The 28,000-nt window shown below is 53.3% G+C and overlaps 1 protein-coding gene across 2 annotated transcripts; it reads right to left on the bottom strand.

Annotated features, from left to right (window-relative positions):
• On the bottom strand, positions 1–28,000 carry Bcl7a (BAF chromatin remodeling complex subunit BCL7A). Of its 2 annotated transcripts, XM_047561992.1 has the most exons (9): positions 27,789–27,930; positions 24,650–24,801; positions 24,022–24,056; positions 21,550–21,647; positions 21,171–21,252; positions 17,393–17,489; positions 11,795–11,962; positions 3,719–3,840; positions 1–1,903 (listed from the first exon to the last, which is right to left on the bottom strand). In XM_047561992.1, the coding sequence occupies exons 4-9, from the start codon at positions 21,561–21,563 to the stop codon at positions 1,832–1,834; spliced, it is 555 nt and encodes a 184-aa protein (XP_047417948.1). In that variant the 5' UTR covers positions 21,564–21,647; positions 24,022–24,056; positions 24,650–24,801; positions 27,789–27,930; the 3' UTR covers positions 1–1,831. The 2 variants fall into 2 exon arrangements, with proteins under 2 accessions (XP_047417948.1, XP_047417947.1); XM_047561991.1 differs by lacking the exons at positions 21,550–21,647; positions 24,022–24,056; positions 24,650–24,801 and having other exon boundaries at positions 27,789–28,000.

Below are 28,000 nucleotides of genomic sequence, written 5' to 3'. Positions count from 1 at the left end.
GGGCAAAATTGATAAGTACAGGATTTTTTTTTTTTTTAAGACAGAACCTTTCGGCATTGCTAACTTCAACATTAAGATTTTCAGTTTTTTTTTTTTCTTCCCTTATTTCAGGAGACATTTTGCATGAGGTATTTGAAATTCAGGAACATTTTGATTCTTCTTGAAGTGCAGGAAATAGGCTCCCTTAAAAAAAAAAAAATAGGAGCTTCACCCTCAGAAACTCTTAGAAAATGGAACCTGGCAGACACTTCCCATGGTGGTCGGGAGAAAGAGCCACGTGTCAAGTGGTACCTGAATATGCACCAATTAGCCAAAACAAAAACAAAAACAAAAATCCCCAACAAAACCCAAAGTCCCCCTCCCGCCCCCCATAACACACAACTCAAAGGGAGTCAGAACTCCAGTGCAGTAAAGAAAGCTTAGGCAAAGGGTTAGGGTCCCAGGGGCCGTGTGTGAACTAGGAGCGAACCAGGCCTCCAAACTCAATAGCTAGGCAGTTCATCCAGGGCATCTCCACTTGGAGAGGACTGTCCCAGCGCAGGCCGGGCACGGGAAGGGGAAATTCAGTCGCTCCTTTCTGGAGGCTGTGCAAATCTTTCCAATTCCTTGGTGCCTTGTTTCTGGCCTTTAAGGCCCAACCGTCAAGGCCGGATCCCTGGCGGAGACCACGGCAGGTCCTGGGAATGAGATTCAATCCAACTGTCAGCTCTGAGAGTCAGAACATTTCCCAGAAGCCAGTGGGTTTCCTCCGATTGCAATCTTGCCTCTGGGGGCCGGGGGAGGCCCAAGGCTCTGGGGGGATGGGGTTCAGAGGGCAGCAGGTTTCTGTGGATTTGAAATCCAAGCAACGTCCTGTGAGAAAGTTCAGCACCAGCTATCCCTGCTGCCTGCTCCCACCTCCTGGTCCTGCTGTTGTCTTAAGGAGACAAACACACAGTCAGCCAGAGAAGCCACTTCGTCTTCGGAGGTCCAGGAGAAAGCAGTGATGGAGGTGGTGGAGACGGTGGGGGCAAGACATGGAAGTGCCAGAAAAATCTAAGGGCTTTGCATGTTCATCTGGGCTTCTGGGAGCTTGGAAACGCCCCGTTCTCGAGGCCCCCTCCAGGAGGTGAGGGCGTAGCCTGAACGCGAGGAGGCCAGCCCTTGAGGACTGGGCCCTGGCACCTGTGACTCCAGGGGTCCTGGAGGCTGGTGCCAAGCCCACACTCAGGGTGTGCCCAAGTCCCCCCTCCCGAAACTGGGTCAGCTGAGGAGTGTCTACTGTCCTGCAGCTCCAGCCCACCTCCTCCACAGCAGTCCTGGGCAGGGAGGACAGGGGCAAGGAAGGTGGTGGTCGCTGCCTCAGCTGGACCGAGAGGGCACTTCGTAAAGGGAGACACAAAACAACCAGGAAACATGCCAGAGGTCACCTCAAGGGCACAAGGCACAAAAAAAGAAAGCGGAAGGAATTGGTAGAAGAGTGAAAAGCCCCCGACAAAAAGCGAATTCCTGATGGGTACCACCCTCGAATAGCTTATATCGTTAAATAGAGAAGTGGGGGAAACAGCAGCAACACAAACGTAATCTTGGCTTCCGAGACAGTGTGGACGCTCCTGAGCGGCCGGCCGCCTCCCAGGACAGCCGCCTCTGGGTTCGAGTGCTCGCTTCGCAGCAGAGTTCTTCAGTGTCTGAGAAGTTTCACCGTTCTGGGTCTTCTTGGATTTGCACTTGGTAAACTTGAAACGTTAGTAGTCCTGTTCGCGCCCAAGAGAATTGCTGGGCAGCACTTTTGTAGAATAAGCCTGCTGATGCGCCTGCCGCAGAACACGGACCGGAGGACGGAGCTCGGAGCCTACATCTCCTCGGGGTTCTGGTGAGAGGCCTCCAGCTTCATCTTTTTAGAGGGTGGCACTCCTTCCAAATCCTTGGGGGAGAAGGAAGAGCAGAGAGACATGGGTTAATAAGCAGGAGAGGGATTCTGGCTGCAGCCCAGGAAGACGGCGAGGGAGAGGGGGGCTGTGGTCCCGGCCCCAGCCAGGCACGGTCACAGGGGAACATCACGCCCCAGTGCGTTCAGGACTAGGCAAAGCCCCAGCCTGGCCCTGCAAGTGCAGTGTCACCCTGGCATCCTCTGCCTCTGAGCTTCTCGCCCCTCACCCCACCCAGATGATCCAGGCTTCCTTGTGAGTGACTGTCCCATCTGCAGTGAAGTGTGAGGGTGATGATTTGTACACCAGCTACAGTTGCCCTGCCCAGGCTCTAAGGCCGTCTCCCCAGGCCCAGACCCACTGAGTCGCCTGAACCATTGTTCCTCCAGGACACGGGTTCCCAGCCCAGGGCAGACACTCAGCATTTGTTAAATGTACGCACATGCACATAATTCTGGTGGAAAAGTCTGCAATTGTCCCAAAATTCCCAAGATGTCTCATGACCCCCCAAAAAGATCAAAATAGTCACTCACTCACCACCCAGTCACCCTGACACCTGAGAACACCTGAGGTCAAACTCCCGATCACACCCATTCTGACTGGTGGTTCCCAGTCTCTGTGTCGCCGCTGGCCTGGGACACAGCCCAGGCTTGTTCAGCACCTTGCGGCACCTACCCCCACCCCACCCCGTAGTAATTCCCATTTGTGGCCTGCTCGCCTCTCTTGCTCACCACTGCCCAGCCACTCCTGAGCCTCCACCTGCCTGGATGACACAGGAGCTTCCTCCGCGGCCGCCCAGCATGTCCTCCCACACAGCCCGAGTACTCCTGCCAAGGTATCATTACTTCTCTTCATGTCGCCCTGTGCCTCTCTCCCACACGGCACTCGGTCAGACTGCGTGTCTTGCCTGTGTCTGCTGGGCCTCCTGGCATGAGTGCCTATCCTTAGCCCATGAGTGCCAGGAGGGACCTCTCAGCTGAGCTGCCCTCTGTCCCTGGTACCTGGCATGCAGCAGGTGCTTGGTGTTACATCTGAAATACAGGCACTGGACCTGGTGTGGGGTGGGTGTCAGGCTTGGAGGCAGGCTGTGCGAGGTCTTCTGGAGACCACGCAGCAGGAGCTGGGGACTCTGGAAGACCTGCTCTCTTCCTCCCTGCATTTTCCCCCCTTAATTTAAGGAAGCATACAAACTACACATGGGTATCGATGGGAGCAAGTGGGCTGTGGGGATCCTGGGGAGGGTGGCCCTGTTCAGGTGAAAGGCCATCTGTTTTGCAAAGCACTGGGCCAGGGTGACAGCGAGTGAGCGTGGAGCTGGACCTACAGAGCGACCTGCTCCACCTCGGGAGAGAGACAGAGGAGGCAGGTGAGACAGGTGAGGCTCAGGCCAGATCTGATATCGGGGAGGCAGAGGGGTCCTCCCAGTGTGAGTGGGAAGGTAGGGATGGGCAGACAGCATGACTGATCTGAGCCAGATTCTGATACTTGGCTACCACCCAGCAAGGGGTCCAAGCAGCGGCCTGGGCTGCTTGCAGAGGCCTTTAGGTCTCTGAGACATGGATGCTGAGGCTGAGAGGAAGGTCCCTCCCTCCCCTACTCAGAGGCTCCCTGACGGGAGGGCCCATGTCCTCCTCCTCCATCGCTGTGGGACAGGCACCCAGTGCGATGGTCAGGGACACTGCTTGGTGGATAAATGGCAGGCCCAACTGTCCAAAGACAAAACAAAATGACAACACCTTTCAACGTACCCCCAACAACCCCCCGGGCTCCTGGCCGCTCTGGCTGGCCCTCTGAGGCCTGGCTCTAGGTACCTGAGAGATTGTGGACATCTCTGCAGCCAGCCCCGACTCTGCAGATGGCTGCCGTTCTACTTTCTCTGAACTGTTCATTGAGTTTTCCATCGAAGACTGTGAGTTCTGCTCATCAGACGCGTCTGAGAAAAGCAAGACGACAGAAGCTGTTTTCAGATACGTGAGATGCGACGCCAGATGGGCCAAGTGCTAAAAATACCAGGAACTGGGTAGTTTTGTGGCGGGCATCTTCCAGGCCTGGATGAGCTGTGGGCTTGGAACGCCTCTTGTTTATTTGTTAGAGAGACTGTTTTAAGCAGTGGGGTCACAGGCCACTCCCAGAACCTCTCTCGGCTGCCGGGCAGGAGGACAACCGCAGGATGCTGCAGGCGCCTGGCGCCCTCTGGTGGGCCCAATGCACCCCACAATCATGGCTGGCCACTCCTGCCCCCAAAGGGAGGCGGCTGCCAGGGAGGCTTTGCCCTGTTTCTGTACAGAGCCAGCACTCTTCTCCTGGGGGACATCAGAGGGAACTGACCCCTTGTAAACATTTCTCTTAATAATAGGGGTGTTCCTCTGATATCAGAGCAATGACTTCATGCAGGAAACAGAATACAGAAAAAAAGTTAAAATCACCTGTCATCTCAAACCACCACCCACAGATACCGCAGAACATTTTTAGAGGATTTGTTCCCACTTTTCTAGCCTGTTCCCCTACATGCTTCTCATTTTCCTACCTCCCCGGATGGCGATCACAAGTTTTCACGTCCTTTCCAATTCCCTAAACACAAGAGCTTACAAGATGGCTGCACAGCATTCCAGTGAGCAATCCCTTATCTGACGATTCTGGGGGTTTGGGTTGTTTCTCACGACTCCGTCTCCTGGCTTCCCCATCCTAAATTTCTTTGGCAGCAGGAAGGTGTGGGCTGGCAGAGGAATAGAGCCTTGCGGGGCGGCACTGGCTGTGGGTTACCCGGAGCTTCTGGGACTCAGGGAGGGAACAGCAAGCTCCTACCTGGGCCTGAGCTGCTGCACACAAGGCTCCAGCAGGTCACGTGGTTTGCAAAGCACACTCTAAAATAGTACTCGGGAATGCCTAAGCAACCAGACTTACTTTCTGGGGTTTCTGAGGAGGACTATAAAAAAGGAGAAGAGGAGCGAAGCATTCAGGCTTGAATCGAAAGCCAAGCAAGCAATATGGGAACGCGGGAAGAACCAGTGGCTGTTCAGGGTCCCAAACTGGTTGGGCTACAGCGGGCTGAACTCGCCCTCCTCCTGCCTCAGCCTCCCAAGCCACTGCACCCAACCTGGAGCTGGGCTTTCTTGTTGTCCCAAGGAAGAGTCAAGGTCCCCCATCACCAGGGTTGGGCTCTGCCTGCACCTGGTGCATGAGGAACACAGGATTTGGATGATGGATCTGGGTTCAAATACTGCCCCTTCTTCCTCTGCCACTGTCTTCTTGTAGGGCCAGGTGCTCTCAGTCCCAGATGCCCCCTCTGTAAAAACATGGCTGACAAACGTCACCCTGTCAAGTGGCTGTGGAATGATAGGAAAAGATCCCAAACTGCAAACTAACTCCAGATGGGACTAATCGAGGGATTATTTAGGGCACAGAGTCAAACTCTATATAAACCTGAAATTTCTTTGATGTTTTATGTTTAAAATCCATGTTAATGGAGGTGCCTCAAAAAGTTAAAGAATTAGAAAGGACCCAGCAATTTCACTCCTAGGTATAAGCCTAGAACTAAAAATGGAGACTCAAATAGATTCTTGTACATGAATATTCGTTAACAGCCCCCGAGTGGAAACAGCCCAAATGTAAATGGACAGATGAATATCCAAACCAAATATGGTATATCCATACAACAGAATGTTATTCAGTCATAAAAAGGAATAAAACAGCTGGGTATAGTGGCAGATACCTGCCATTCCAGCTACTTTGGAGGCTGAGGCAGGAGGATTCAAGTTCGAGACCAACCTCAGCAATTTGGTGAGGCCCTGTCTCAAAATCACACTGGGTGAAAAAAAAAAAAAAAAAAAGCTGGGGATGGAACTTAATGGTAGAGCTCTTGCCAATGTACACACACACAAAAGCAAAAAGAAAAGGAATAAAGCACCAAAATGTGGTACAACATGGATGAACCTTGAAGATACGATGCTAAGTGAGAGAAATCAGACTCAAAGGACCACATGTTGTATGCCCTAAGAAGCTTCCAGAACAGATACAGCCACTGAGACTGAAAGTAGACTGCTGGTCTGGGAATGGGGGAGGGAGAAATGGGAATGATGGACTTATGGGTTTAGTCTTTTTTTTTTTTTGCGGTACTGGGGATCGAACTCAGGGCCTTGTGCTTGCAAGGCAAGCACTCTACAGCTGAGCTATCTCCCCAGCCCGGGTTTAGTCTTTTTTGGGGGTGATAAAAATGTTCTGGAACCAGAGAGAGGTGGGGGGTTGCACAACAATGTAAATGTAACAAGGTAATAAGTGCCACTAAACTTTTGTGTGTGTGTGTGAAACTGGGGAGCGAACCCAAGGGCACTCTACTACTGAGCACTTTTATTTTGAGACAGGGCCTCACTAACTTGGTGAGGCTGACCCTCAACTTGCAGTCCTCCTGACTCAGCCTCCTGAGTAGCTGGGATTACAGGTGTGTGCCACTGTGCCCAGTACCAGTGAATTCTTGTTCACTTACAAATGGTTAATTTTTTACATTTATTTCTTGATGCTGAGGACTGAACACAGGACCTCATGCACGCTAAGCAGATCTATCACTGAGCTTCACCCCCAGCCACAAAACGGTAAATTTTGTGAAATTCATCTTAGTAAAATGGAAAAAGAATCCATTTTATATTTTATATTCTATTTCATAACATATTTGTTTGCTTTAAACAAAAACATTTACAATTTTTACTGACCTAAAAAATCTGCCATGTCTGTAGCTTCACCTCTGTGGCCACGGTTCTTTCTTCGCCTTACACACAGTGGGCTTTACAGACAGAAGGGCAGGAGGGTGCCCTGGATGTTGGCTTAGAAATCATGAGGGTGGCCGGCCATTCACCAGATAAATTCATGGGGCCCCTCTGCCGGGAAGACGCATCCCAGCCAGAGGCCTCTCCAGGCCTGGGCTCGCGGTCCAGGGCAGCAGTACTGTTCTCTGAGTGTGCTGCTGCTGGAACTTACCCAGGGGAAATTTTTTTCCTGGGGCCTAAATTTAGTCCAGGGAGCTTGGACATTATGTCATTCCCTGAACTCACTTGGCAGTAAACAAGTTCAAAGCAAGGTCAATATCTGGTAGCCAGCCTGCCCTGTCCCAGCGTACCCACCTGGGAAGGCCACATGGGCCTGTCCTGTGCCCGTGGAGGTGGTGCAGGCCCATGGCCTGGAGTGGCTGGAGGAGGACCTTGGTGGAATGCAGGGACAAAATGTGGGAGTTATGGAAGCTTTAGCCCAAAATGTAACTCCTGCAACCGAGCTTCATCTGACCTTTAGGACACAGGAGACACAGACCCCAAAAACAGGGGAAACAAGACCACGGCCAGAGAAACCAGCTGGGCGAAGAAGCCAGGACATGGCTGCAGACACGGCCCACACCTGTCAGCACCCCAGAAGCACGCCTGCCACAGAGGGCGGCCACATGGCCTCCCGGCTCCCCAGGCCCTTCCCGCCCCGTCACTCCTTGCAGGGACCTGACGAGGGAGGCAACTTTTATCATCCCATTTTATAAGCAAGGAAGCAGGAAGGTGTATGGGAGGTGATGAGTGCCCAAGGCCACTCGGCCAGTAAATGTCAGCCTTAAGGTGACCACACCACCTGTCCCAGGCCCTCTGCCTGCTACCTGCAAAGCGACCTGACCGGGAAGGTGCTGGAAGCCTGGCAGGTGTGCCGTAACTGTGGGGCTGACGAGGGGGGATGAGCATGGATGTCCACAGACTGTGCGTGGTGGGGCCACAGCAAAGCCACTGGGACGCTCAGCTAGGACCATCCCCACCGTGGGGACATTGGGTAATATCTGGAAGCATTTTTGGTGTCACAGCTTGCATCTAATGGGCAGAGAGCAGGGATACTTCCCAATGCCACATGGTGCACAGGACGGACCCCAGTGCTGAGGCCAGAGCCCCCGCTCCAGCAGTCATCCCACCCACTACCACCCGGGCGCAGAGCCCAGCTGGGTCTACACACGCTGGAGTCCCACGTACTTTCCCTACCTTTTTGGTGGAATTGGGGACTGAACCCAGGGTCTTATGCATGCTAGGCAAACGTTCTACCACTAAGCCACATCCCTAGCCCTTTTTATTTATTTGAAAATAGGGTCTGGCTAAATTGCCCAGGCTGCCTCAAGCTTGTAATGCTCCTGCCTCAGCCTTCCAAAGAGCTGGGATTACAGGTTTATGTCACTGGCTCAACTTTTATGTTGTGCTGGGGATCAAACTGAGCATGCTAGGCACGCACTCCAGCACTAAGTCACATCCCCAGCTCTACCTCTGTTCTTTTTTTTTTTTTTGGCCCCACATTAAACCCAGAGGGGCTTAACCACTGAGCCATATCCCCAAACTGTTTTTTTTTTTTTTTCTTTATGTTGATTAGGGCCTCACTAAGTTGCTAAGGCTGGCTTTGAACTTATGATCCTCCTGTCTCAGCCTCCTGAGCCGCTGGGATCACAGGCGTGCGCCACTGTGCCTGGCTACCCATGTTCTTAATGCACGTGCCCTCTAAACAGTTCTACAGGTGCAGGTCCTGCAGGTCTACTTGTACCCGGACAAAGGTGCAAAGAGATGCATGTATGAGACTCCCTGCCAGACCACGTGTTAAAAAACAAGATGAGCCGAGTGCGGTGGCCCACACCTGTAATCCCAGCAGTTTGGGAGGCTGAGGCAGGAGAATTGAGTTCCAAGTCCACCTCAACAACTTAGCAAGGCCCTCAGTTACTCAGAGAGACCCTGTCTCTAAATAAAATACCAGAAAGGGCTGGGGATGTGGCTCAATGGTTGAGTGTCCCTGGGTTCAATCCCTGGCATCAAAACCAAAAACAAAAAACAAAAAAGACCAGACCAACCTGAGTGACTGTCAGTGGAGGGACTGTCTAAATAAACTATGGGACATCTGTATAATTGCAAGGACAGCAGCAAGTGAAGAGAACGGAACAAAGCTCTCATCCCAACAAGGAATAAGCTCCAACGTGACTGCCTGCCGAGGGAAACTGGTGGCAGTGGTCTCCTGCCGTGCTGGGACCCAGCCCGGAGCCTTGCACGCAGGCAGGTGCCCTGCTGCTGGTCCACCTGCCCAGCCCCTGGAGTTTTCAAACGGCAGATGTGACGATCTCACGCAGATGTTTCTAGGTGTGCAGACAAGCCCGAGAAGGCCACAAAGCAGCCTGGGTGATGCACCTCCCTGGCGGAGGGAGCGTGGGCACACCAGAGGCCTGCGGTAGGACAGACTCACTTTGGCTTGCATCCTCCGCCGCTCCTCGTGCTAGGATGCCTGGCACCCCTGCCCCCACCCTTGCACACGGGCCCCTTCGTGTGCTCAGATGCTGAGGCCCCTGCACCCAGAACACCTCCACCTGACCCCAGGCTGCCCCACTGGGTCCTCTAGGTCTCTGCCAGCTTCCTCCAGCCTGAGTCTGGGCCACACCTTCCCAGTTATCTGCAGGAGGTGACTGCCTAGCCTGCTGACCAGCAGAGGCCGCCTAAGTGCCCCGTTCCCAGTCTTCTCTCCCAACACTCCTTATTTCCACTTCTGCGGTCCAGAGCCACCACACTTCACATAGATCTTTCATGTGACACCATTTCAAGACTTGGTCCTTCTGCCTGGAATGCCTGTCCCTTTTCTAGTATCCGTTCATTCTTCAAGTGCTGCTCAGATAGCACCACCTCTGGGAAGCCTTCCCAGAATCCCCAGCCCCCTTTTCTTACTATGCCCATCACAGCAGTGACCACATATTCAAAAGCCCCATAGGGGACAGGAATGCCATGGATGACTCAGGATGCAGATAAGCTTCACAAAGAACTGTAAAGAAATATTCTCTTCTTCTTTAAGACATTATTTTCCCAATGTCTTCAAAAGCACAGCCTTTATTAGTACAGTGGTGCTCGCCTATAATATCAGTTACTCAGGAGGCTGAGGCAGGAGGAAGGCAAGTTTGAGGTCAGCCTCAGCAATTTAGGGAGGCCCTGTCTCAAAAACAAAAGGGGGATCTGGGAGCTGGGGATGTAGCTCCATGGTACAGTGTTCCCAGGTTCAATCCCCAGTACTGCAACAGAACAAAACAAAAAACAAAACAGCCTTCTCAGTCTTTTTCACTATGGATAGAGAAACGAATTCAAGAATTATCTTAGTGGCTGTGGCTGTGGCTCAGTGGTAGAGCGTTTGACTGGCATGTGTGAGGCCCTGGGTTCGATCCTCAGCACCACATATAAGTAAATAAAATAAAGGGCCTTCAACAACTAAGAAAAAATATATATATCTTAATTTGTCTTCTAAATCCTCAATGAGAAAAACTGGCTGTGGGTAACATGCATGACTGTCCTTTGGTCGCGGGGTGGGAAAGGCAGTAGGGAGAGGTGGGGAGTGCGGCAAGTGGAGCCCGCAGGCCCACCTGCCCTTCTTCCAGGAGCAGCCACTACTCCACTCTTGCTTGTCGCTGCCCCTGGAAAGCAGGCCCAGCATTGCCAGAGCTCCTGACTTTTTTGAGAGAAGATAGAAATCAATCTTATGTTAAGTGAAATTGTTTCATTTTAAATTCTGACCTCATGTTCAAATTTAAAATGAAAAATAGCCCTGAGCTTCATGGCCACACCCACGCCCCATGGACTGGATCTAGTCTATGACCTGTGCTCTTGTGGGGCAGGAAGCAGGATGTAGCTGTGACCGAGGCCTGGGACCCAGCACAGAGCCTCTCTGGGATGAGGACAGACTCTGCAGCAGGCGACGGCCGCCTCCAGAAGTCCACCAGCTGCTCCCAAGGCACACGCTGGGACGCAAGCAGCTGCCTGGGATCCCAGGAAGCAGACTCCAGGGCCAGGGGAGCTCTGGGCCTGCCTGCCTAGGCCAGACCTGCTCCTCTGCTGTCCCTCCCTGTCTCTCATGCCCAGGTACCCCCACGAACACACACTCGCTCCTAACACTCAAAATACACCCCACATTAGACCATCGGAACGACTGTCCCCTTTCTTAGGCTTCACAGCGGTGATTCTTTAAGAGGACGTCCTTAAGAGGCACGCTTAGGATGAAACGCCCTACTGTCTACAGCTTACTTTCACAGGATCCTAGAAAAAACAATTACAGAGAAAGCAGAGAGGAAAAGAAACCCCAAAATAACAAATGTCAAATTTAGCTGGCAGATGTGCAGGCGTGTATGACACTATTTCCATTTTTTGGCAGGGACCTCAAAATAAACACACACCCATACCTACGAATGCAGATGTTTGTCCAATCCTCCCCCCACAACTCTATCCCAGTCGCCACCTTCTCCCACCAGGGCAACTTCTGTAGTCTCCTGCCTGGGGTTCCTGCCTCCACCCTGGCACCCCCATCGTCTGTTCTTAATTCTTCAGGTCATGTCACCCAGATCTCCAGTGGCTCCTGTCTCCTCCACTGTAAAAACCCAGGGGGGTACGGTGGCTTTAAGAGCCCACCACTCCTGATCTCGTCTTTCTGTTTCCACCCCTCTCTCTTTCCCAGACACTGGAAGCGTCCTCCTGCCCCAGGGCCTTAGCACTGCCTGTTCCTCTCCAGCAAGCTGCTTCTCCCAGGACCTGCTGCTTGCTCAGTTTGAGTCTTATCTTCCCTGTGTCACCTCGGTGAGGTGCTTCCTGACCATCCTATTTAAAATCACCACACCCTCCTGCTGTAACTCAGTAAGATGGCCTGTTCCCTTTTCTATTTCATAATTATCACATCCCCCATGTCTCCAAATACTGGATCATCTGATTTTTAAATTGCTGCACAAGAGTACCTCTCTAGGTGTTTTACCTTCCTCCTTCTGTCACCTTCTACGGCTGCCAGATAGCAGAAGCTGCTTAAATACCTGTGCCCTGACTGACTGCAGGCTGGCAGGAGGGGGGCCCTCCGGCACCCCAGCTGCGGCGGGCACATACCTTCAGCCCCGGGGTGCTCCTTCCCATCTGCCTGTGCCTCATCCACTTTGGCGTCTGTGCTGTCGCTGGGCATGGCTGAGTTGGGCTCTGGGGCAGGGCTGGAGTTGCTGCTGTTCTCCTGTTTGATGGGGGAGGCGTCTGCTATGGAGCTCTGGTTGCTGTTATCGTCTGCAGGGGGAAAAATGGCACAGGGTGAAATCCCGCCGCTGCCGAGGAGCAGCAGATTGGGGGCAGCGTCAGCGTCCCTATGCCTTGCTGCCTCGGGCCCCATGGGCTGCTCTCCCGGGGAAAGGTCTGGGCACCTCCTCTTCCTGAGACTCTGGAGCTGATCACCCAGGGCCACCACACATGTCCTGTGGAGCAAAGGATTCTGGAAGCTGGTCCAACCTTCCCTTGGGTGGCCTTCACTGTGTTTTGAGGAAGCCAGTGAGAGACAGAGGCCTGACACATTTAAAATCTTTGGGGACACCTGAGACCTACTTCTGGGTGGGGAACCAGACGAGGATCTGACCATGAAGCGCCATGAAGCAGTATTGCCAGGGCATTCCGCCTGACAGCGCCAAGTCTCTTGTGCTGACTTCCAGTTGATCCCAAACAAAAGGGAGCGTTGGGCTTGTGGCTCCGGGGTGGAGCACTTGCCTGGCATGCATGAGGCCCTGGGTTCCATCCTCAGCACCACATAAAAACGAATAAAGGTATTATGTCCATCTACAACTAAAAAGAATTAAAAAAAAAAAAAAAAAAGGGAGAGAGGGACAAAGTAGCAATAGCAGGCTACCTAGAACAAGTGGCCCAATCTCATCAAGTCACTATCATTAAAAAAAAAAAGGACTGAGCCAGGCATGGTGGTACATGCCTGTAATCCCAGCTGTTCAGAAGGCTGAGGCAGGAGGATTGCCAAGTTGGAGTTCAGTCTCAACAACTTAGCAAGGCCCTAAACACCTCTCTCAAAATTAAAAATAAAATGGGTTAGGGATGTGGCTCAGGGGTTAACACTCCTGGGTTCAACCCCCAGTTCCAAAAAAACAAAAATAGGACTGTAGTTGTAACTCGGTATAGTCGTGGAATACTTGCCTACTTGCCTACCAACCTGGCAAGCAAGCAGCCTGAGCTCCATTCCATCCCCAGCATGTCTGTCTCTCTCTCTCTCATACACACACACACACACACACCAAGGAGAAGCAGGGGAGATTATTACAGATAAAAGAAATCTAAGAGACTTTTAGACTAAACATGATATATGGAAATTATTTGGATTCTATTTAGAATGCCAGCTGTAATGCAGGAATTTGAATATGGTCTGGATTTTAAAAGCTATTAAGGAATTATTGTTAATTTTGTTAGCAGTGATAATGGCACAGCGGGTATAGAGAATGTCACTCCTTGGCAATGTGTTCTGAAATGTGTAGGTACAGACTCCAACATCGTGAGGCAGGGAAACTGACTTGAAAATGTGTGAGCACAGGCTGCAGACAACTGTCAGAGCTCCTGGAACTTCACACACAAGGGCCGTTTTTGAAAAAAAAAAAATGTAAATTACATGTCAATTAAGAAACTTAACACATTAAAAAAAAAATTGATGCAGCAAATACAGTCTGGTGCTCATAAAAACCAAGACTGGGGTCCACAGGGCCCATCATATAATCTGCTCTTCTGTTCTCCACAACGAAACTCTTCACAATAAAAAGGAAAACGGAAAGAGAGGTAATTGGGTTGTCGCATTAGCAGTCGGGCTAGTGGCAAAGCTGGGGGCCAGGGCACACCTCCCCTGTCCTACGGTGATTTCAAAAATAACACCATGATCTGACACTGTCTTTCTGGGACATGCTATACTTGGGGCCAAGTGAAAGTGAGTGTGGGGGCCAGCGAGGCCCCCCGATAGTCCTGGGTACCTACAATGAGCAAGGCACTGGGCACAGGCACTTAGTTACCTTATAGCTCGCTCTGAGGCCCAGGCTGGCCACAAACTCCCAGGCTCAAGCAATCCTCCTGCCTCAGCCTCCCAAGTAGCTGGGATGAGAGTTGTGCACCACTGGACCCAGTCACGTGGATCAATCCTCCCAACAACTGACCAGGTAGCCAATGTTGCCATGTCTACTTTATGGAGGGGAAAACTGAGGCTCAGAGTGGCAGAGCCACTAGCTTAGGCTGGTCTGCCCGATTCCTAGCCCTAGGTCTCTTCTCTACTCAACATGCTGCGGAGGCCCAGCTGGGTAAACTGGATCTTATATTCAGTATACTCTGGGGCTCTCATCACACAAAGCTTTCTCTTATGAATTCTAGACTTAAAAAAAAAAAAGCGTGCTCTCCTGATTTACCCTGCGAGACAGTCTGAAGTTCTTTCCTATGCAAAGATACACGTGCAGGTACTGCATTAATGAATGACGACACACACTCACGCGTAACCAGCTAGCTACAGAAGCCGGGCCTGGGAACTTGGTAACGGCGGGACTCTGATACCTGGGCCTCTTTAGTGGAATCTTGCAGACCAAAGAATTCCGTGCTAATGCCCCCACCCTGCCCAGCCTTGTGAACACTTGCCAGGCCACCTTCTCTCCCTCAGCCTTCACACCTGTCTTGCTGTACATGCCCTAGAATGGAAAGGAGCAAGAAGGTGGAGGTGGGCTCACATTGGGGGAGCTAGTCCCTTCAGCATTCTGGATTTCTGTGAAGCATTAATCCAGGTGGCAAGCCTGGATTCTGCCTTTGAAGGATCTCAAAGGCCAGCACTAGGATTGGAAGTTGCAAACTTTCCAACTTCAAGTTAGGCAAGTTACTTCATCTCTTTGAGCCTTAGTTTCTTCATCTGTAAAATGGGACTTTTATTAGATTCAAATGAGGTAATGCTCGAAGCCAACGTAGTGTGGCGCCTGGCACGTCACGATGATTTTGTAAGTGGTAGCTGTTAATGTGCCAAGGCTTGAGAGAGACGATCTCATTTAATCCTCGCAAGGGGTTCACCAAGCAGGCACTGCTACACTGTCCACAGATTAAAATGAAACGAACCCCAAGGCCAGAGGTTAAATCATTAGCCCAAGATCACGTGGTCGGGGGAAGTCCTGGGAGAGTCAGGGTCTGAATACAGGTGCCCTGACCCCCGCCTGAGAGTGCCCTCCCCTGGAACTCCACAGTCCAGCCCGATCCGGAGCCAGGCTGGCCTCCTGGGTTCCTGAGAGAGGCTGCCGAGCAGTGCCGGGGGCGGGGGGAGAGGTCACATACCAGTTCAAAGGTCTGCTTCCGAATCGTGACTATGATGACGTGGGGCTTTCTTTCTTTCTTTTTTTTAATTGTAGGTGGACCCAATGCCTTTGTTTATTTATTTTTATGTGGTGCCGAGGATCGAACCCTGTGCCTCGCACGTGCTAGGTGAGTGCTCTACCACTGAGCCACAGCCCTGGCCCCTGTGGGGCTTCCTAGCATATTAATGGGCAGCAAAACCCCATGTGCCTTTCTGAAGGCAGGTAAGCAAACAAGCAAGACTTCCTGGGATCTGGAGCCAAGTACTGGGTCTGCCACACTCATCAGTTTGGACAAATGAGGATGTTTGTGGGACTTCCTTCCCCAGAACAAGACGGGCCTGGGTCTGGAGGTCTTAGAAACTCCATTGACCCGATATTCCTTTCTCATTAACGTACTTAGTTATTCGTCTGGTACCGCCTTGCTATTCAAGAGGTCTGGGGTGGCCAAAAGTACAAAGACAGTGAAATTAGGATCGAGAGGTGGAAGGCGGTAGGGGCGGCAGGCACTATTACCCTCAGGCCAGCCAGGTGACAGAATGAGAAGCCGGTGCGTACAGTCAGGACCTCTCTACAGGACCGCTCCTGCTCAGCTGGCCGTTCCAGGGCTCTAGATCTGACTTCACAAAGGATGGCGGCAGTGCACGTTTCCTGATTTATAAATATTGAGGGCTGCTATAGTTTGGATCTTAAAGGTCCCCAAGAGCCTAAGTGTGAGAGGCTAAGTCCCCTGCACGGCATGGTTGGGAGGTGGTAAAGACCTCAATAGGGGAGGCCTGGTGGAAGGTTTTCAGGTCACTGAGGGCATGCCCTTGAAGGCCGGGGGGGGGGACCTCAGCCCCTTGCTCTTCCTCTTTTCCACTCCCCCCAACAAACACACACACATCTAGGCCAAAGGTGAGCAGTTTTGCTCTACTATGGCCCTCCTGCCACAATGTGCTGCCTTGCCACAGGCCCAGACACAATGTCCATGGACTCAAACCTTTGAAACTGTGAGCCAAAAGAAACCTTTCCTCTTTTTAAGTTCATTAACTCAGGAATTGTGTTATAGTAACAGAAAGCTGGCTAACACAGAAGCTAACTCAGTGTTGTAAAAACTTCAAATCTGAATCCCTGAGAACATTTTCCTTATAGGGATGGGCGGGAGGAGGCCCACTGGCACTGGCTAGAAACAGTCTGGGTTTTGAGCTGGGCTGCTCACATGGGAGTATGCAGTTTGTGAACATTTCACACAGCCATATGCTTAGGATTTGAGTCTTTCCTCCAAAATAAAAAGGTAAAAAGAGAAACAAATATTAACAAGGTGAGAAAATGGGAATCTGGCAAATCACATTTTCAGCCTAGATTTGATAGACACAGGTTACAACCTTTTTTTTTTTTTTTTTGTATTAGGGATTGAACCCAGGAGCACTTTACCACTTAAGTATATCCCCAGCCCTTTTTAGTTTTTATTTTGATGAAACAGGGTCTTGCTACATTGCCTAGACTGGCCTCAAACTTGACATCCTCCTGCTTCAACCTCCCAATCACCAGGATTACAGGCGTGTGATTACTGGGTTACAGGCATATGCCACTGTGCCCAGCTCAGGTTACAACTTTTGAAATTAAATAGCAAGGAGCTGGGCTTGGTGGCCCATGCCTGTAATCCCACCAGTTTGGGAGGCTGGGGTAGGAGGATCACAAATTCAAAGTCAGTTTCAGCAACTTAGCAAGGCCCTAAGCAATTTAGTAAAACCTGTCTCAAAAAATAAATAAATAAATAAAACAAAAAGTGCTGGGGATGTGGCTTAGTGTTTAAGTGCCCTTGGGTTCAATCTCTGGTACAAAAAAAAAAAAGGAAGGAAGGAAATCAATCAATCAATCCAGTTTGCAGCTTCCCAGTAGCAAAGCAAAATGAGAAAAAGAAAATACAGTCATTTATATGGTCAGGCCAGGTCTAGGAGGGAAAAAGAAACATATACCCCCCAAAGTTCCTGGGCATACTGGGCTGTAGAAACATCTGTGAGGTTTCTGGTCAAAGAGGGAGGAGTCTTTTTTTTTTTTTTTTTGCAGTACCAGGGATCAAACTCAGGGCCTTGTGCTTGCGAGGCAAGCACTCTACCAGCTGAGCTATCTCCCCAGCCCCAGGAGTCTTATTTTTGTCTCTGGTTCATTTTGTTTTCTGGCTTGGTACACCAGGCATAGGAACTCCCTCTTCTCTGCAGAGCCTTCTCCTTGGCACAGCGGCCTCCTAGTCCTGCCCAGCCCTCCTACCCCTTGCCTGGAATGTGAACAAACCTGCTAGAGATACAAAAACACACCGAGTGCTTCCCAAGTCCCAGGGCCTGGCCACGGTGGCGGCGGCCGGCCGTGGGGAGCTCACCGTGCATGTCCATCATCCCAGGGGAGGAGCTGTTCTCCGGTGTGGTGACCTCCGAGCCACACTTCTCGTCTTTGCCTTTCTTCTTATTCTTGCTTTTCTGGAGGGGAAAACAGAGCAGAAGCCGAGTCACCGGATTGCATGTGTGTACACATACACGTGTGACCCTGGGGAGTGGCATCAATGTTTCACTCCATTCAATTGACCTGGAGCCCCCAAGCCTCTGCAAGGTTTGCTTTGGCCTGCATTTAAATGTGTCCCCCTACAGGCCGAGCTCTGGGCCTCATCCACTTTGGGGTCAAGGAGGTGAGATTTCCGGGGCTGGCCCAGGTGCAACACCCTGGGAAATAACCCCATCTCTGTGGAGGCATCGCCAGGGCAGGGGAACGCCTTGGCTGGCGGGAATTGTTTCCTCCTCTAGGAAGAGTGGCTGGGAAAGGCCATCGTCACTGCGCCAGAGCAGGTGCACCGTGAGGCCAGGTGAGCCTGGGAAGACAGAGGTCACTCACTCCCAGAAGCTTCGAGTCCCCTGGGGCTGCCGTTCTGCAGGTGTAGGGAAGGAGGAGGGGATGTGGACTCCGGGCTACTCTGTCCCAGTTTTCAGCGCAGGGATGGAACCCAGGGCCTCGTGCAAGTTAGGTGGGAGCTCTGCCACTGAGCTGCACCCCACCTCTGATTCTTCACTGTAAGAACAGAGTCATGCTGGAAACCACCGGAGTCCGTCAGACTCCTTAAATACATTATGGTATGTTCGCCTGGTGCGATACAATGTAACGATCATGGAGAATGCAGCCGCTTTTCCTGTACCAATATGGTGCTATGGGCAAAAATCTTAACCTATGAAAATATTTCAGTATCTCCAAGATATAGAAAAGAAAGATGCAGAACATGTGAATTTCTCATTAATGGTGAGAAAGGATGAGCACGGGTATGTTTCCCCTCGGTGTGTAAGCGTATAAGCGCAGGTTCCACCTGGAGGGATGAGACCAAAGGGAACCCCCGGGGGAAGAGAGGTGGGGTGGGGTGCCTGCAGGGACGCGGGGGTCATAGTGGTAAAAGTGTAGCGACACACAAATGCAGAGAGGAAGGTAGACTGGGGTTTGATGGGGTGGCGGGAGGGTGAATGGGGAGTGAGAGATCACAAGTATGGGCTTGCTTTCTGGGGTGATACAAATGTCCTGGAATTCTAGTGGTTGTGGTTGCACAACCAGGGACATACCAACACTGAAGTGCATGCTCTGAAGAGGGAGGAATGTGGAGTGCAGCTCCATGGTGGAGCGCCGAGGAGGCCCTTGGTTGGATCCCTAGCATTGCAAGAAAAATTAAAATTAAAAATTTTAGGGGCTGGGGAGACAGCTCAGTCGGTAGAGTGCTTGCCTTATAAGCACAGGCCCTGGGTTCGATCTCCAGCACCCCCCGCCAAAAAAAAATTATTTTAAAGTAAATTTTGCAGGGTGCCGTGGCACACACCTGTCATCCCAGCAACTCCAGAGGCTGAGGCAGAAGGATCGTGAGTTCAAAGTCAGCCTCAGCAACTTGGTGAGGCCCTAAGTAACTCACCCTGTCTCTAAATACAATAATAAAAAAGGTCTGGGGCTGGGGCTCAGTGGTTAAGAGTCCCTAGGTTCAATCCCCAGTACCAAGAGAAAAAAAAAAGTAAATTTTATGGTATGTGTATTGTCTTAATTAAAAACAAACAAACCCTCCTTAAAGTAACATTTGAATATCCAAAACATTTTACTATGTTTCATTTTACAATGAAACCTTCCAGAGTTCTAACTTTTAAAAAATGGTATAACTGGGGCTGGGGTTGTGGTTCAGTGGTAGAGAGAGCGCTTGCCCAGCATGTGTGAGACACTGGGTTTGATTCTTAGCACCACAAATAAGTAAATGAATAAAAAAAAGGTCCATCAACAACTGAAAGTATATATGAAAAAAAATTTTAATGGTAGAACTGAATAATAATTGGGTATTCTTTAAAACAATTAAAAGCTAATTCCCCACAATGCAGATTCCCCAGGCCCAACCTCAGAGATTGTGATTCTGTTGTCTGGGGTGGGACCCAGGAATCTGCATTTTTAATCAAGGCGCTCAGCCAGGCTGGGAGCCATGGCCCCAGAGGGAAAGGGGAGGGTGCCCAGGGCACTGCACGTCCCAGCTCAGGGATGACGGGGGAACAGTGCTTCCCGATCACCGCACTAAGCACTGCCTGGGTGATACATGGCGTTGGCTCGGGGGAGAAACCCAGGAACTGGAGAGCACAGCTCCACTGCCGGAAGAGGGAGCAGAGTCCCACCCAGTGGGCGACCCGTCCGGCCTCGCAGGCTGAGCAGGGCTGCTCTCTCCGAATCCAGCACTCTTGGCCCAGCCTGGGAGCTGCCCGTCCTTCCAACGGCCCACCTTTTCCACGTTCTCCTTGATCGTGTTCCATGAGGCACCTCCCTGTCGTCTGCTTCATGCTATTCTATAATTATCTTCCCCCAATAGGATTATAAATCCCTTGAGAGCAGGGACCACATCTTCTCGCATGCAGCCTAATGATGAACAAGGCCCAGGAACCACCTTCCAGGAGCTGGGCTACCCTGCCCTTCCTCTGGACACTTGCAGAGGGACCAAGTCTCAGTCCCTCCTGCAGAAGCCCAGGACGGGACCAGAAGGGAAGACAAACACCAAAGTCCCCAGCCCAACACTGACCCACTGGGGACAGGCCTGCCATCACGGCATCAGCATGGTGCCTCAGCCCTGCCTGGAGCCCCAGTACCGTGGGGCAAGTCGTAAAATGGAAGAGGGAGGCTTAGCTCTCCTCTCTAGGGAGAAAGCTGCACCCCCAGATTACCCCTCATTAAAAAGTTATCAGCCACAACCCGTTGGTCCTAGGAGGGTCTGGAGCCAGTGTTAATTGGAGTCATCTTCCTGGATGAGATGACTGAATTGGGTGAATAGGGAAGGCAGTCCAGGCAGGAGGGACAGCCACCGAATGAGAATAGCTGGCCCAGCGTCTTGGGAGGTAACTGGCACGGGAGCCAGGAGCTGGGAAACCCTGTCTGCAATGCCCGGCTGCCTGCTCTGGATCCCTCCATACCCATCACAGCCTCTCTAGCTCCCTCTAGGTGTCGCAGACGGCATGGTTCCACGCCCCCTCCAGCCCCTCCCAAGAGCCCAGGCAACCCTGCACCAGGCTTTCTCACTCCTAGGGCCACCTGTCACCAGCAGCTGCAACCAGCAGAAGGCTCCCAGGAGCAAACAGCAAGCACTTCGGAGTTAGACCGACTTGAACTCCATTCTCAGCTTAGACACTAGCAGTGTGACTCTGGGGAAGTGGCTTCTCCTCTCTGAGCTCGTGTCCGCAATTGTATAGAGATTTAAAAAGTTCAATTCCATAGGCTCAGTATGAAAAGTAAATGCGATAATAAGGTGAAGCATGAGCTCAGGGCCCGGCAGATGGTTAAGTGCTCAGGAAGGGGGCCACAGCAGTAAGGAGGGTGGGCATGTCTGTGGGTACCACTGTCTCCACTCCCAAACCATGGTGCCCGGACCCAGGGAAGGGAGCAGCCCTGTACTAAGGTGTGTCTCCACTGGCAAATCATGGGGCTCTCAGTACAGAGGGCCAAACTCTGGAGGGAGGTGGGGACCCAGGTCCAGCAGCCTCTCTGGGTCCATCAGCGTCCTTGAGCTTCCACGGTGCTCGGCTCTGGCAAGCAGAGGCCGACAGGCCCTTTCCCCGCAGTGGAAGGAGCACAAACTGACAGCCCCATCCCCGGGGGCCACCCCACATACTCACGTCGTCAACCTTTGGCTCCGTCACTGGGACCCACTTATATATTCGTAGGGATGTGTCACCAACGGTCACCCACTTCTTCTCCCTGTGGAAGATGAGGAAGAACCATTATCAAGGGGGGTTGGGAGCAGGAACACTCCTTGGGACAGTAAGGGAATAATCCCTGATGACACAGAAGTGGCCTGGAACCCCAGCTCTGCCCCTTGATAGCCAGGGGCCCCGGGCAAGTCACATCACCAAGTTAAGCCTCATCCTCCCTCTGGAGGGCAGGAAGCATGAGTGCTCCCACCCAGGCTGTCTGGCACCTGCCCGTTGGAACGGTCGGAGGGCTAGAGAGCCGCAGCTGCATCCGGGGCCCCAAGGCTGCAAAGGCAGAGCCGACCTTGTAGGGAGCATCCCAGTGCCCGCACCGCCTCAGGGCTCTTTGGCTCTGTCTGCAGGCCACCTCTGAACTCGGAAGGACAGAATCCAGGCTTTCCGCTGCAAGAGGGAGGTCTCCAGATGAGGAGGAAATTACAAGCCACGGGAAGAAAAAGGGGTGGTAATAATTACTGCCCTCTCCACACCACCGCCCTGCTCCTCACCACCACCACTTTCTAGATCGTTACTACCGCCACCAAACTTCCGTCAGACTGTGTCACTTCCTGCCCCACTCACTCAGAGCCATGCACCTACGGGGACGGAGGCTCGGGGACAGCTTCCAGGAATGGAGCTGGGGTCTGAACTCTGACGTTCTGGTCTCCGGCTCTGCCATCTCAGAGAAGTGGGAAGTCACTGAGGATCTGCTCAGGGCCTGGTGAGGAACCTGGCTGATTCAAGGGACCCACAGGAAGCCCTTGGGGCCAGAGGCACAGCTGGCACAGGTGGCAGAACCTCCAGGGACCCCTTCGGTGGTAACAGTTCCACAGGAACTATACGTGGCATGAGGACCACTGTCCTTCAGTGGCCTGACACTTTTTTTTGTCCTTTCTACCCAAATTCACCCTTGGGTCTTCCCCTCTGTGGGTGCAGGCCCATGCACACTCAAAACCAGCTAACCAAAACCACAGACACCTCCACCCCCAGCCTCTGCCGCGTGGGTCCCACATGTTCCCACAGGAGAAAGCTACGGCTTGGCTTTGATTACACTACTGGCCATTTCTAGTGCCTTCTGTGTGTTAAGCACCAGATAAACTTGCTCTAATTTCTACAAAATCTTGTGTCACAGGAAGTGTCCTGCTCCCCATCTGACAGAGAAACTGAGGCATGGGGAGGGGAACTCGTTCTCCCCAAGCCAGTGTCCAAGCCCCTGAGCCGTGCTGCTTTTGGGACTAGTCTGTCAGCCGCCACCCCTGTCCCTTTTAACTAGGAAAAAAGGAAGTCAAGGCAGGTATGTTTCCCTGCCGCTGTCTCCTACCTTCTAGAGGCAGAAGAGACAAGCCAGCATGATTCCAATCTTTTGCCACCTCTATTCTAAATAACCAGAGGGTACCTGAAGAGATGGGGATGTTCCCAGGACAAGGAGGGCCACAATCATAATGGCCACTGTGTATAGAGGGCCTGGGGCAGGTGAGGCTTCACATCAAGCACTTTATTTATATGTTCTCGCTCATTTAGAGATTCCCAAAAGGTGGAAATAGGGACTGCTGTCACCCTGTTTTGTAGGTAGAGAAATAGGAGGCCCAGAGAGGCTATACCACTAGTTCATGGTCACACAGACTGTAAGTGGCAAAGCAAGGGTTGGACACAGGCTTTGAGCTCAGCATCCACCTCCTACTATGCTGCTACCCATGAAAACTGAGTCCACTCTCAGGAGCACACAGGTAATAGAAGTTGGACAAAGAAGCATAACTTGGGGCTGGGGAGGTAGCTCAGTTGGTAGAGTACTTGTCTCACATGCACAAGGCCCGGGGTTCAATACCCAGCACCACACACACACACACACACACACACACAGCACAAACTGCTAGAATCCCACCTATGCAAATAGCCACTCACAACTCAAAGGACCTCAGCTAGCTTCCTTGGCCTGGGCCCCAGTAACCAACAAACTTAAGGTGTGATTGTGGTATTAAAAAAAAAAAAAAGTAATTGACTTGCAACGCACAGGACAACTTTCAAGACAGAAAGTGTGCCAGGGCTCTGGGCTTTGCAGGCTGACACAGAGCCAAGATGAACGTGGGGTGTCTGTGGCCACCCTCTTCCTGGAGGGGTTTCAAGCACTCAAGGCCCTGAGCTGAGGGCAGCAGGGCTCTTGTGGTTCCCTGGGTCTCAGCTGGGGATCCCTTTGCTGAGTCCCCAAGTCACTCCAGAGACGGGAAGCTGTTCTCCTGGTGGTGGACACAGAGAGGCTTCTGGATAGAAGCAGGAGCGTGAAGAACCCCACTGGACATTGGGGCTCCACCAGCCACTTCCGGAGGGGAGGGGCTCGGAGCTCAGGTGTGAGTTATGGAGGTCGTTCCTGGGAGGACTTCATAAACATGTCTGTCGGGTGGGAGCACAGGCTCAGAGGAGCAGCTGAGACTTCCCACAACTGCCTCCCAAACCCATCACCCCAGGACAAGTGGCTCTTCCCCGATGAGGGTACTAGGCTGTTCCCACTGCTTCACAGCCAGGGTGACAAATGAACAGCCAACAGACACGTTTTGTTTGGCCTGCAGAGTACTTTTAAAAATTTGAATCGATTGCCAAACTTAAAAAAAAAAAAAAAAAAAAGACTCCCCATGAAAAAACCCCAGACTTCTGGCTACTCTCAAACACACAATCTGGACCATGTGCCCCAAGGAGTGACCCCTTGCTCCAGATGGCACCCACCCCCCACCTGTAGGTGCAGGGGCTGGCATCCAACATGACCACCAGAAGTACCCCAACCTACCTATGAACTTCCCCTCATCACAACAGACTGGGCTCCTGAAACAAAAGCACGTGATGAGGTCCCATGTTAGGAACGTACCCCAAATGCTCCTCCCCAGCACATCAACTACAAGTGCCCACCCTGGATTCTCTGGGCCTAGGTCAAGTTCCAATGTTCTCCTCCATCCAGGTCCAAGGACTGGCCAAGGAGACCATCTGGGGATTGCCCCCCATCTAAGGGGACCCTGCTGACTCCAAAGAGAGCTCTCTAGTCCTCCCTCTGCAGCCACAGTCCAGGGTTAGTCCTGACACCTTAGGCCAGGCCATCCTCACTGGGCGCAGGTCCACTTCACCTGCCTGTGCCGGCAGGAAGGTAGGCAGCTGTGACAAAACCCCAGACGTGACAAAACCCCAGAGGAGCCAAATGAGGCCCCAGGCTCAAACCCCTGTCTCTTCCAGAGACGGGTGAACAGGCCTCAGTCTTCACAGCGAGTCGCTGAGGGAACAAGCGCTGAGGGGTCCCAGGTCTATGCTTACCTTGCGGCTCACGCCTTTGCCTCCCCACCAATGACTGCCCTTCCTTCCCCTTCTCTTCTCCACCCACACTAGGCCTCCTAACCCTGGCCCAGCTTCCCAAAGGAGAGACCCACCATTTTGCTTTTCCTTCTGCCATCTTCTGCCTCGCACTCCAGCAGCCTGCCTTCCTGGGACACCGGACAGGAGGAAAAGCAGCCAGCAGCTACAGACAGGGAGGCCATTGCTGGTTGCTGGCTTTTTCTGCAGGAGCAGGGGAAGGGGAGGCCTGGCAGGGAAGGGGGTGTAAATTTTTAGGGTCACTGGCGCTGAGAAGAAATTCCCCCGTAGGCTTAAGGGCTGATGGGTATGCCAGACACCTCACTGTCCTCTGCGGAAAACACAGGGCGCGCAGGGGTGCAGCTCAGTAGAGCATGTGCCCAGCCCGAATGAGGCCCTGGGTTCCCCGAACAAACGAACACAGATGCCTAGTTATGTGTGAACTTCAGAAAACTGGGGAATTTTTTAGTATAAGCATGTCCCAAATTTTGTGTGGAATACACTTACATTAAAAAATACCATATTTATTTATTTTGGGGTGGTGTACCAGGGCTTGAACCCAGGGCCTTCCACATGCTAAGCATGTGCTCTACCACTGAGCTATGGCCCCAGCAGAAACATTTATTTTTTAAAATTATTTTGTTGTTTATCTGAAATACAAATTTAACTGGGTGTTCTGTATTTGCTAAATCCGGCAACCCTTCCTCCCAGTCAGTGGTGAAATGCATGGTTGGTGGCCAGTTAATAAACAACCCAAAAGCCTCCAGGGCTAACTGGAAGCCTGTTCTAAAGGCACAGCAAAGCCAGATTCAGCTTCTCTGGGCTAGAGAACCCTGGGCAACAAGACCATGCTTTCTGCTTAGAAGAAGGAAAGGAGTTAAAAAAAAAAAAAAAAAAAAAAGTCAAGTTTCTACAAAGTCCACCCTATAATAAGAACATTCATAAGCGCTCCTGTGAGCAGGACAATGTGCTTTTGGAGACATGACCTTACTACCTTCGGCAGCCCCAGGAGGGGAGACAGCCCCTGAGCCCCTGTTGCTGGGGTCAGAGAACTGAGTTACATGGATTGCCCAAGGTCACAGCAAAGACGTGACAAGGAAGCTCAACCAGGAGATCCCAAAGCTGAGGTCTGTAGAGGATGTGAGGTGCTGTTGCCTGAAATGCAGGGAGGGGCCCCGACAGATCCCCCACCCCAACTGGTGTCTGGCTGCCGGTGGGGCTTGCCCAGGACAGAGAGGCTGGCGGCTCTGCAGCCCCCTGGGTAGAAAGCCCCAACCCTCCATCTGCCCTCCCTGCTGAGCAGCTGGCAGCCCTGGCTGCAGCTGTCACTGGGTGCAGGAGCCTGGGCAGGGCTGAGAACCTGGGGCAGGAGGCCCCACCACTCCTCCAGGAGCTGAGAAGGGCAGCTTGCTTGGTCCCCTTCTACCCTCCAGGCTGGTGACAGCCAGAAGGGACACAGGCCCAAACACCAGCTCTCTCTTTGCACAGGGGCTGAGGCAGGGAGGGAGGTGGCTCCAGCCTTCCCACTGGGAGTCCCACAGGAGAGAAGGTTATGGGTTGTTTTCCTGTGTGTGTTTTGGCCTGCAGCTGTTTCTGCCATTTTTAAATGGCTCCAGTTGGGCACTGGGCGCCCTGCGCGGCAGGGGAGCTGCTGCCGGCACCCAAGACTTGGATCTCAACTTTGGAAAGCCTCTCCTTCTCACGGTTGTGAAAATTCTTTGTCCCATTGGAGCCAAACCCAGCCCACGGCCGGGCATCCGGCCATCCGCAGACAGCCCTTTCCATAGGAGGCCCGGGAGCACGTGGACTTTATTGATTTTCCCCTTGCCTTTTTTGTTGGGTTTGACTCAGAAAGGACAGCTAACTTGTGACACCACCTGACCGGAGGCTCGCCCCCAGTGGTTTTTAGAGACCAAGGCGTTAGTCAAAGAATGACACCCCCAAATATAAACACAGCCTGCCACGGGGCCTGGTCAGTCTCTAGGATTTTAATAAAGGGTCAGGACAAGCCCGCGGGCGCTGACACTCAGGGACACAGTCGCGGCTGCTCCTCTCCCTCCCGGACTCCGGTGAAGCCGTGGGAAAAACATAATAAAGTTGAAATCAGGGAGCGGGGAGTTTTCAACAAGTCCAATGCGACCTGGCGATCTGCTGGCGCCTCAGGCCTGGCCCTGGGGTCGCTTCCGAATCAGACCCTGCCGAGGCCACGAAAACGTGCCAACCCACGGATTCTAACGAGGCCACGCCGGACACGATCTAATTCGAGCTTGAAACACACGCCCGGCCCACGCCGAATCTCGCCGTTCTCCAGTGCGGAGAACAAAAACAACGGCTCTCTCCGCAAAACAAACACGAGCCCCGGGTCGGGGACGGGCGGACGCGGCCCAGGACCGGCTTCTGGCCCCGAATATGGGCCGGCCCGCGCCCCCCGTGCTCGGGGCGCCGCGCAGAGCCGGGTGGGACCCAGGTGCCCCGCGCCCCGCGGCCGCCCGCGCCGCTGCCTCCCGGCGCTCGCCCCCATCTTTCTTCCTCGCCAGGAGCCCTCGCTCCAGGCAGCCCAAAGCGCTAAATTTAAACGGCTCGCGCTCCGCAAACTCCGCAGACTCGAGGGCGCCGGGCCTGGGAGGCGGGGAGCGGGCGGGCGGGCGAGCCGGGAGGGCAGGAGGGCGGGAGGCCCGGCGCGGGCCAGGGCGCTGGGGCCGGCGCTGCGCCGCCCCGGGCGCGCGGGGAGGAGACGGCGGTGGCGGCGGCGGCGGCCCGCTCGGTGCCTGCACAATGGAGCTCGCGCTCTGCCCGCCGCCGCCGGCACCGCGGCCCCGGCGCGCGGGAAGCCGCTTTCATGTGACTTGCACAAAACGAAATGGCTTCTGGGGCCGGCCCCGAGCCCCCCTCCCGGGAGCCAAGCGCCGCGGCGGGGGCTGCCCGCCGCTCCAGCCGCCCGGCCCCGGGCGCCAGCCGCCTCCAGGCTGCCGCCGCCGCCGCGCCAGGTGGGCGACAGGCGCGAGCGCACCTGGGCAGCGGCCGTGGCCCCCGCCTGGCGCAGGTGACCCGGCTCGCGCGCCGCCCGCCCGCTCGCCCGCCCTCGCCAACTCCGGGCCCGCGGCCGGCAGGGCGGCCCGGAGCGCTGCGCCCCGCGGCTTTCTGTGCCGGGCTGGGGTTCCTGGCGGCCGTGGCGCCCAGCAGCGAGCGAGCGGGCCGGCGGGCGCCTCGGCTTACCATTTGCGCACTTTCTCGATAGCCGCCATGACCCTCTTGATATCATCTTTGGCCCGGCTCCTGGTCTCGGCTCGAACCGACCTGCCCGACATGGTTCTGGCGGGGAGAGAGGCTGGGGGAGCGCGCCCGCCGGGTCCTGCTCGCGCTCCGCGGCGGCCACACTCGCGCCCGCCCGCCCGCCCGCTCACTCACTCACACACAGACACTCACAC

This window comes from Sciurus carolinensis, chromosome 8 (genome assembly GCF_902686445.1).
Source record: "Sciurus carolinensis chromosome 8, mSciCar1.2, whole genome shotgun sequence".
NCBI classification, from domain to species: Eukaryota; Metazoa; Chordata; class Mammalia; order Rodentia; family Sciuridae; genus Sciurus; species Sciurus carolinensis.
The sequence above is the reverse complement of the archived record's forward strand: the minus strand, read 5'-3'. Positions and strand labels throughout refer to the sequence as shown.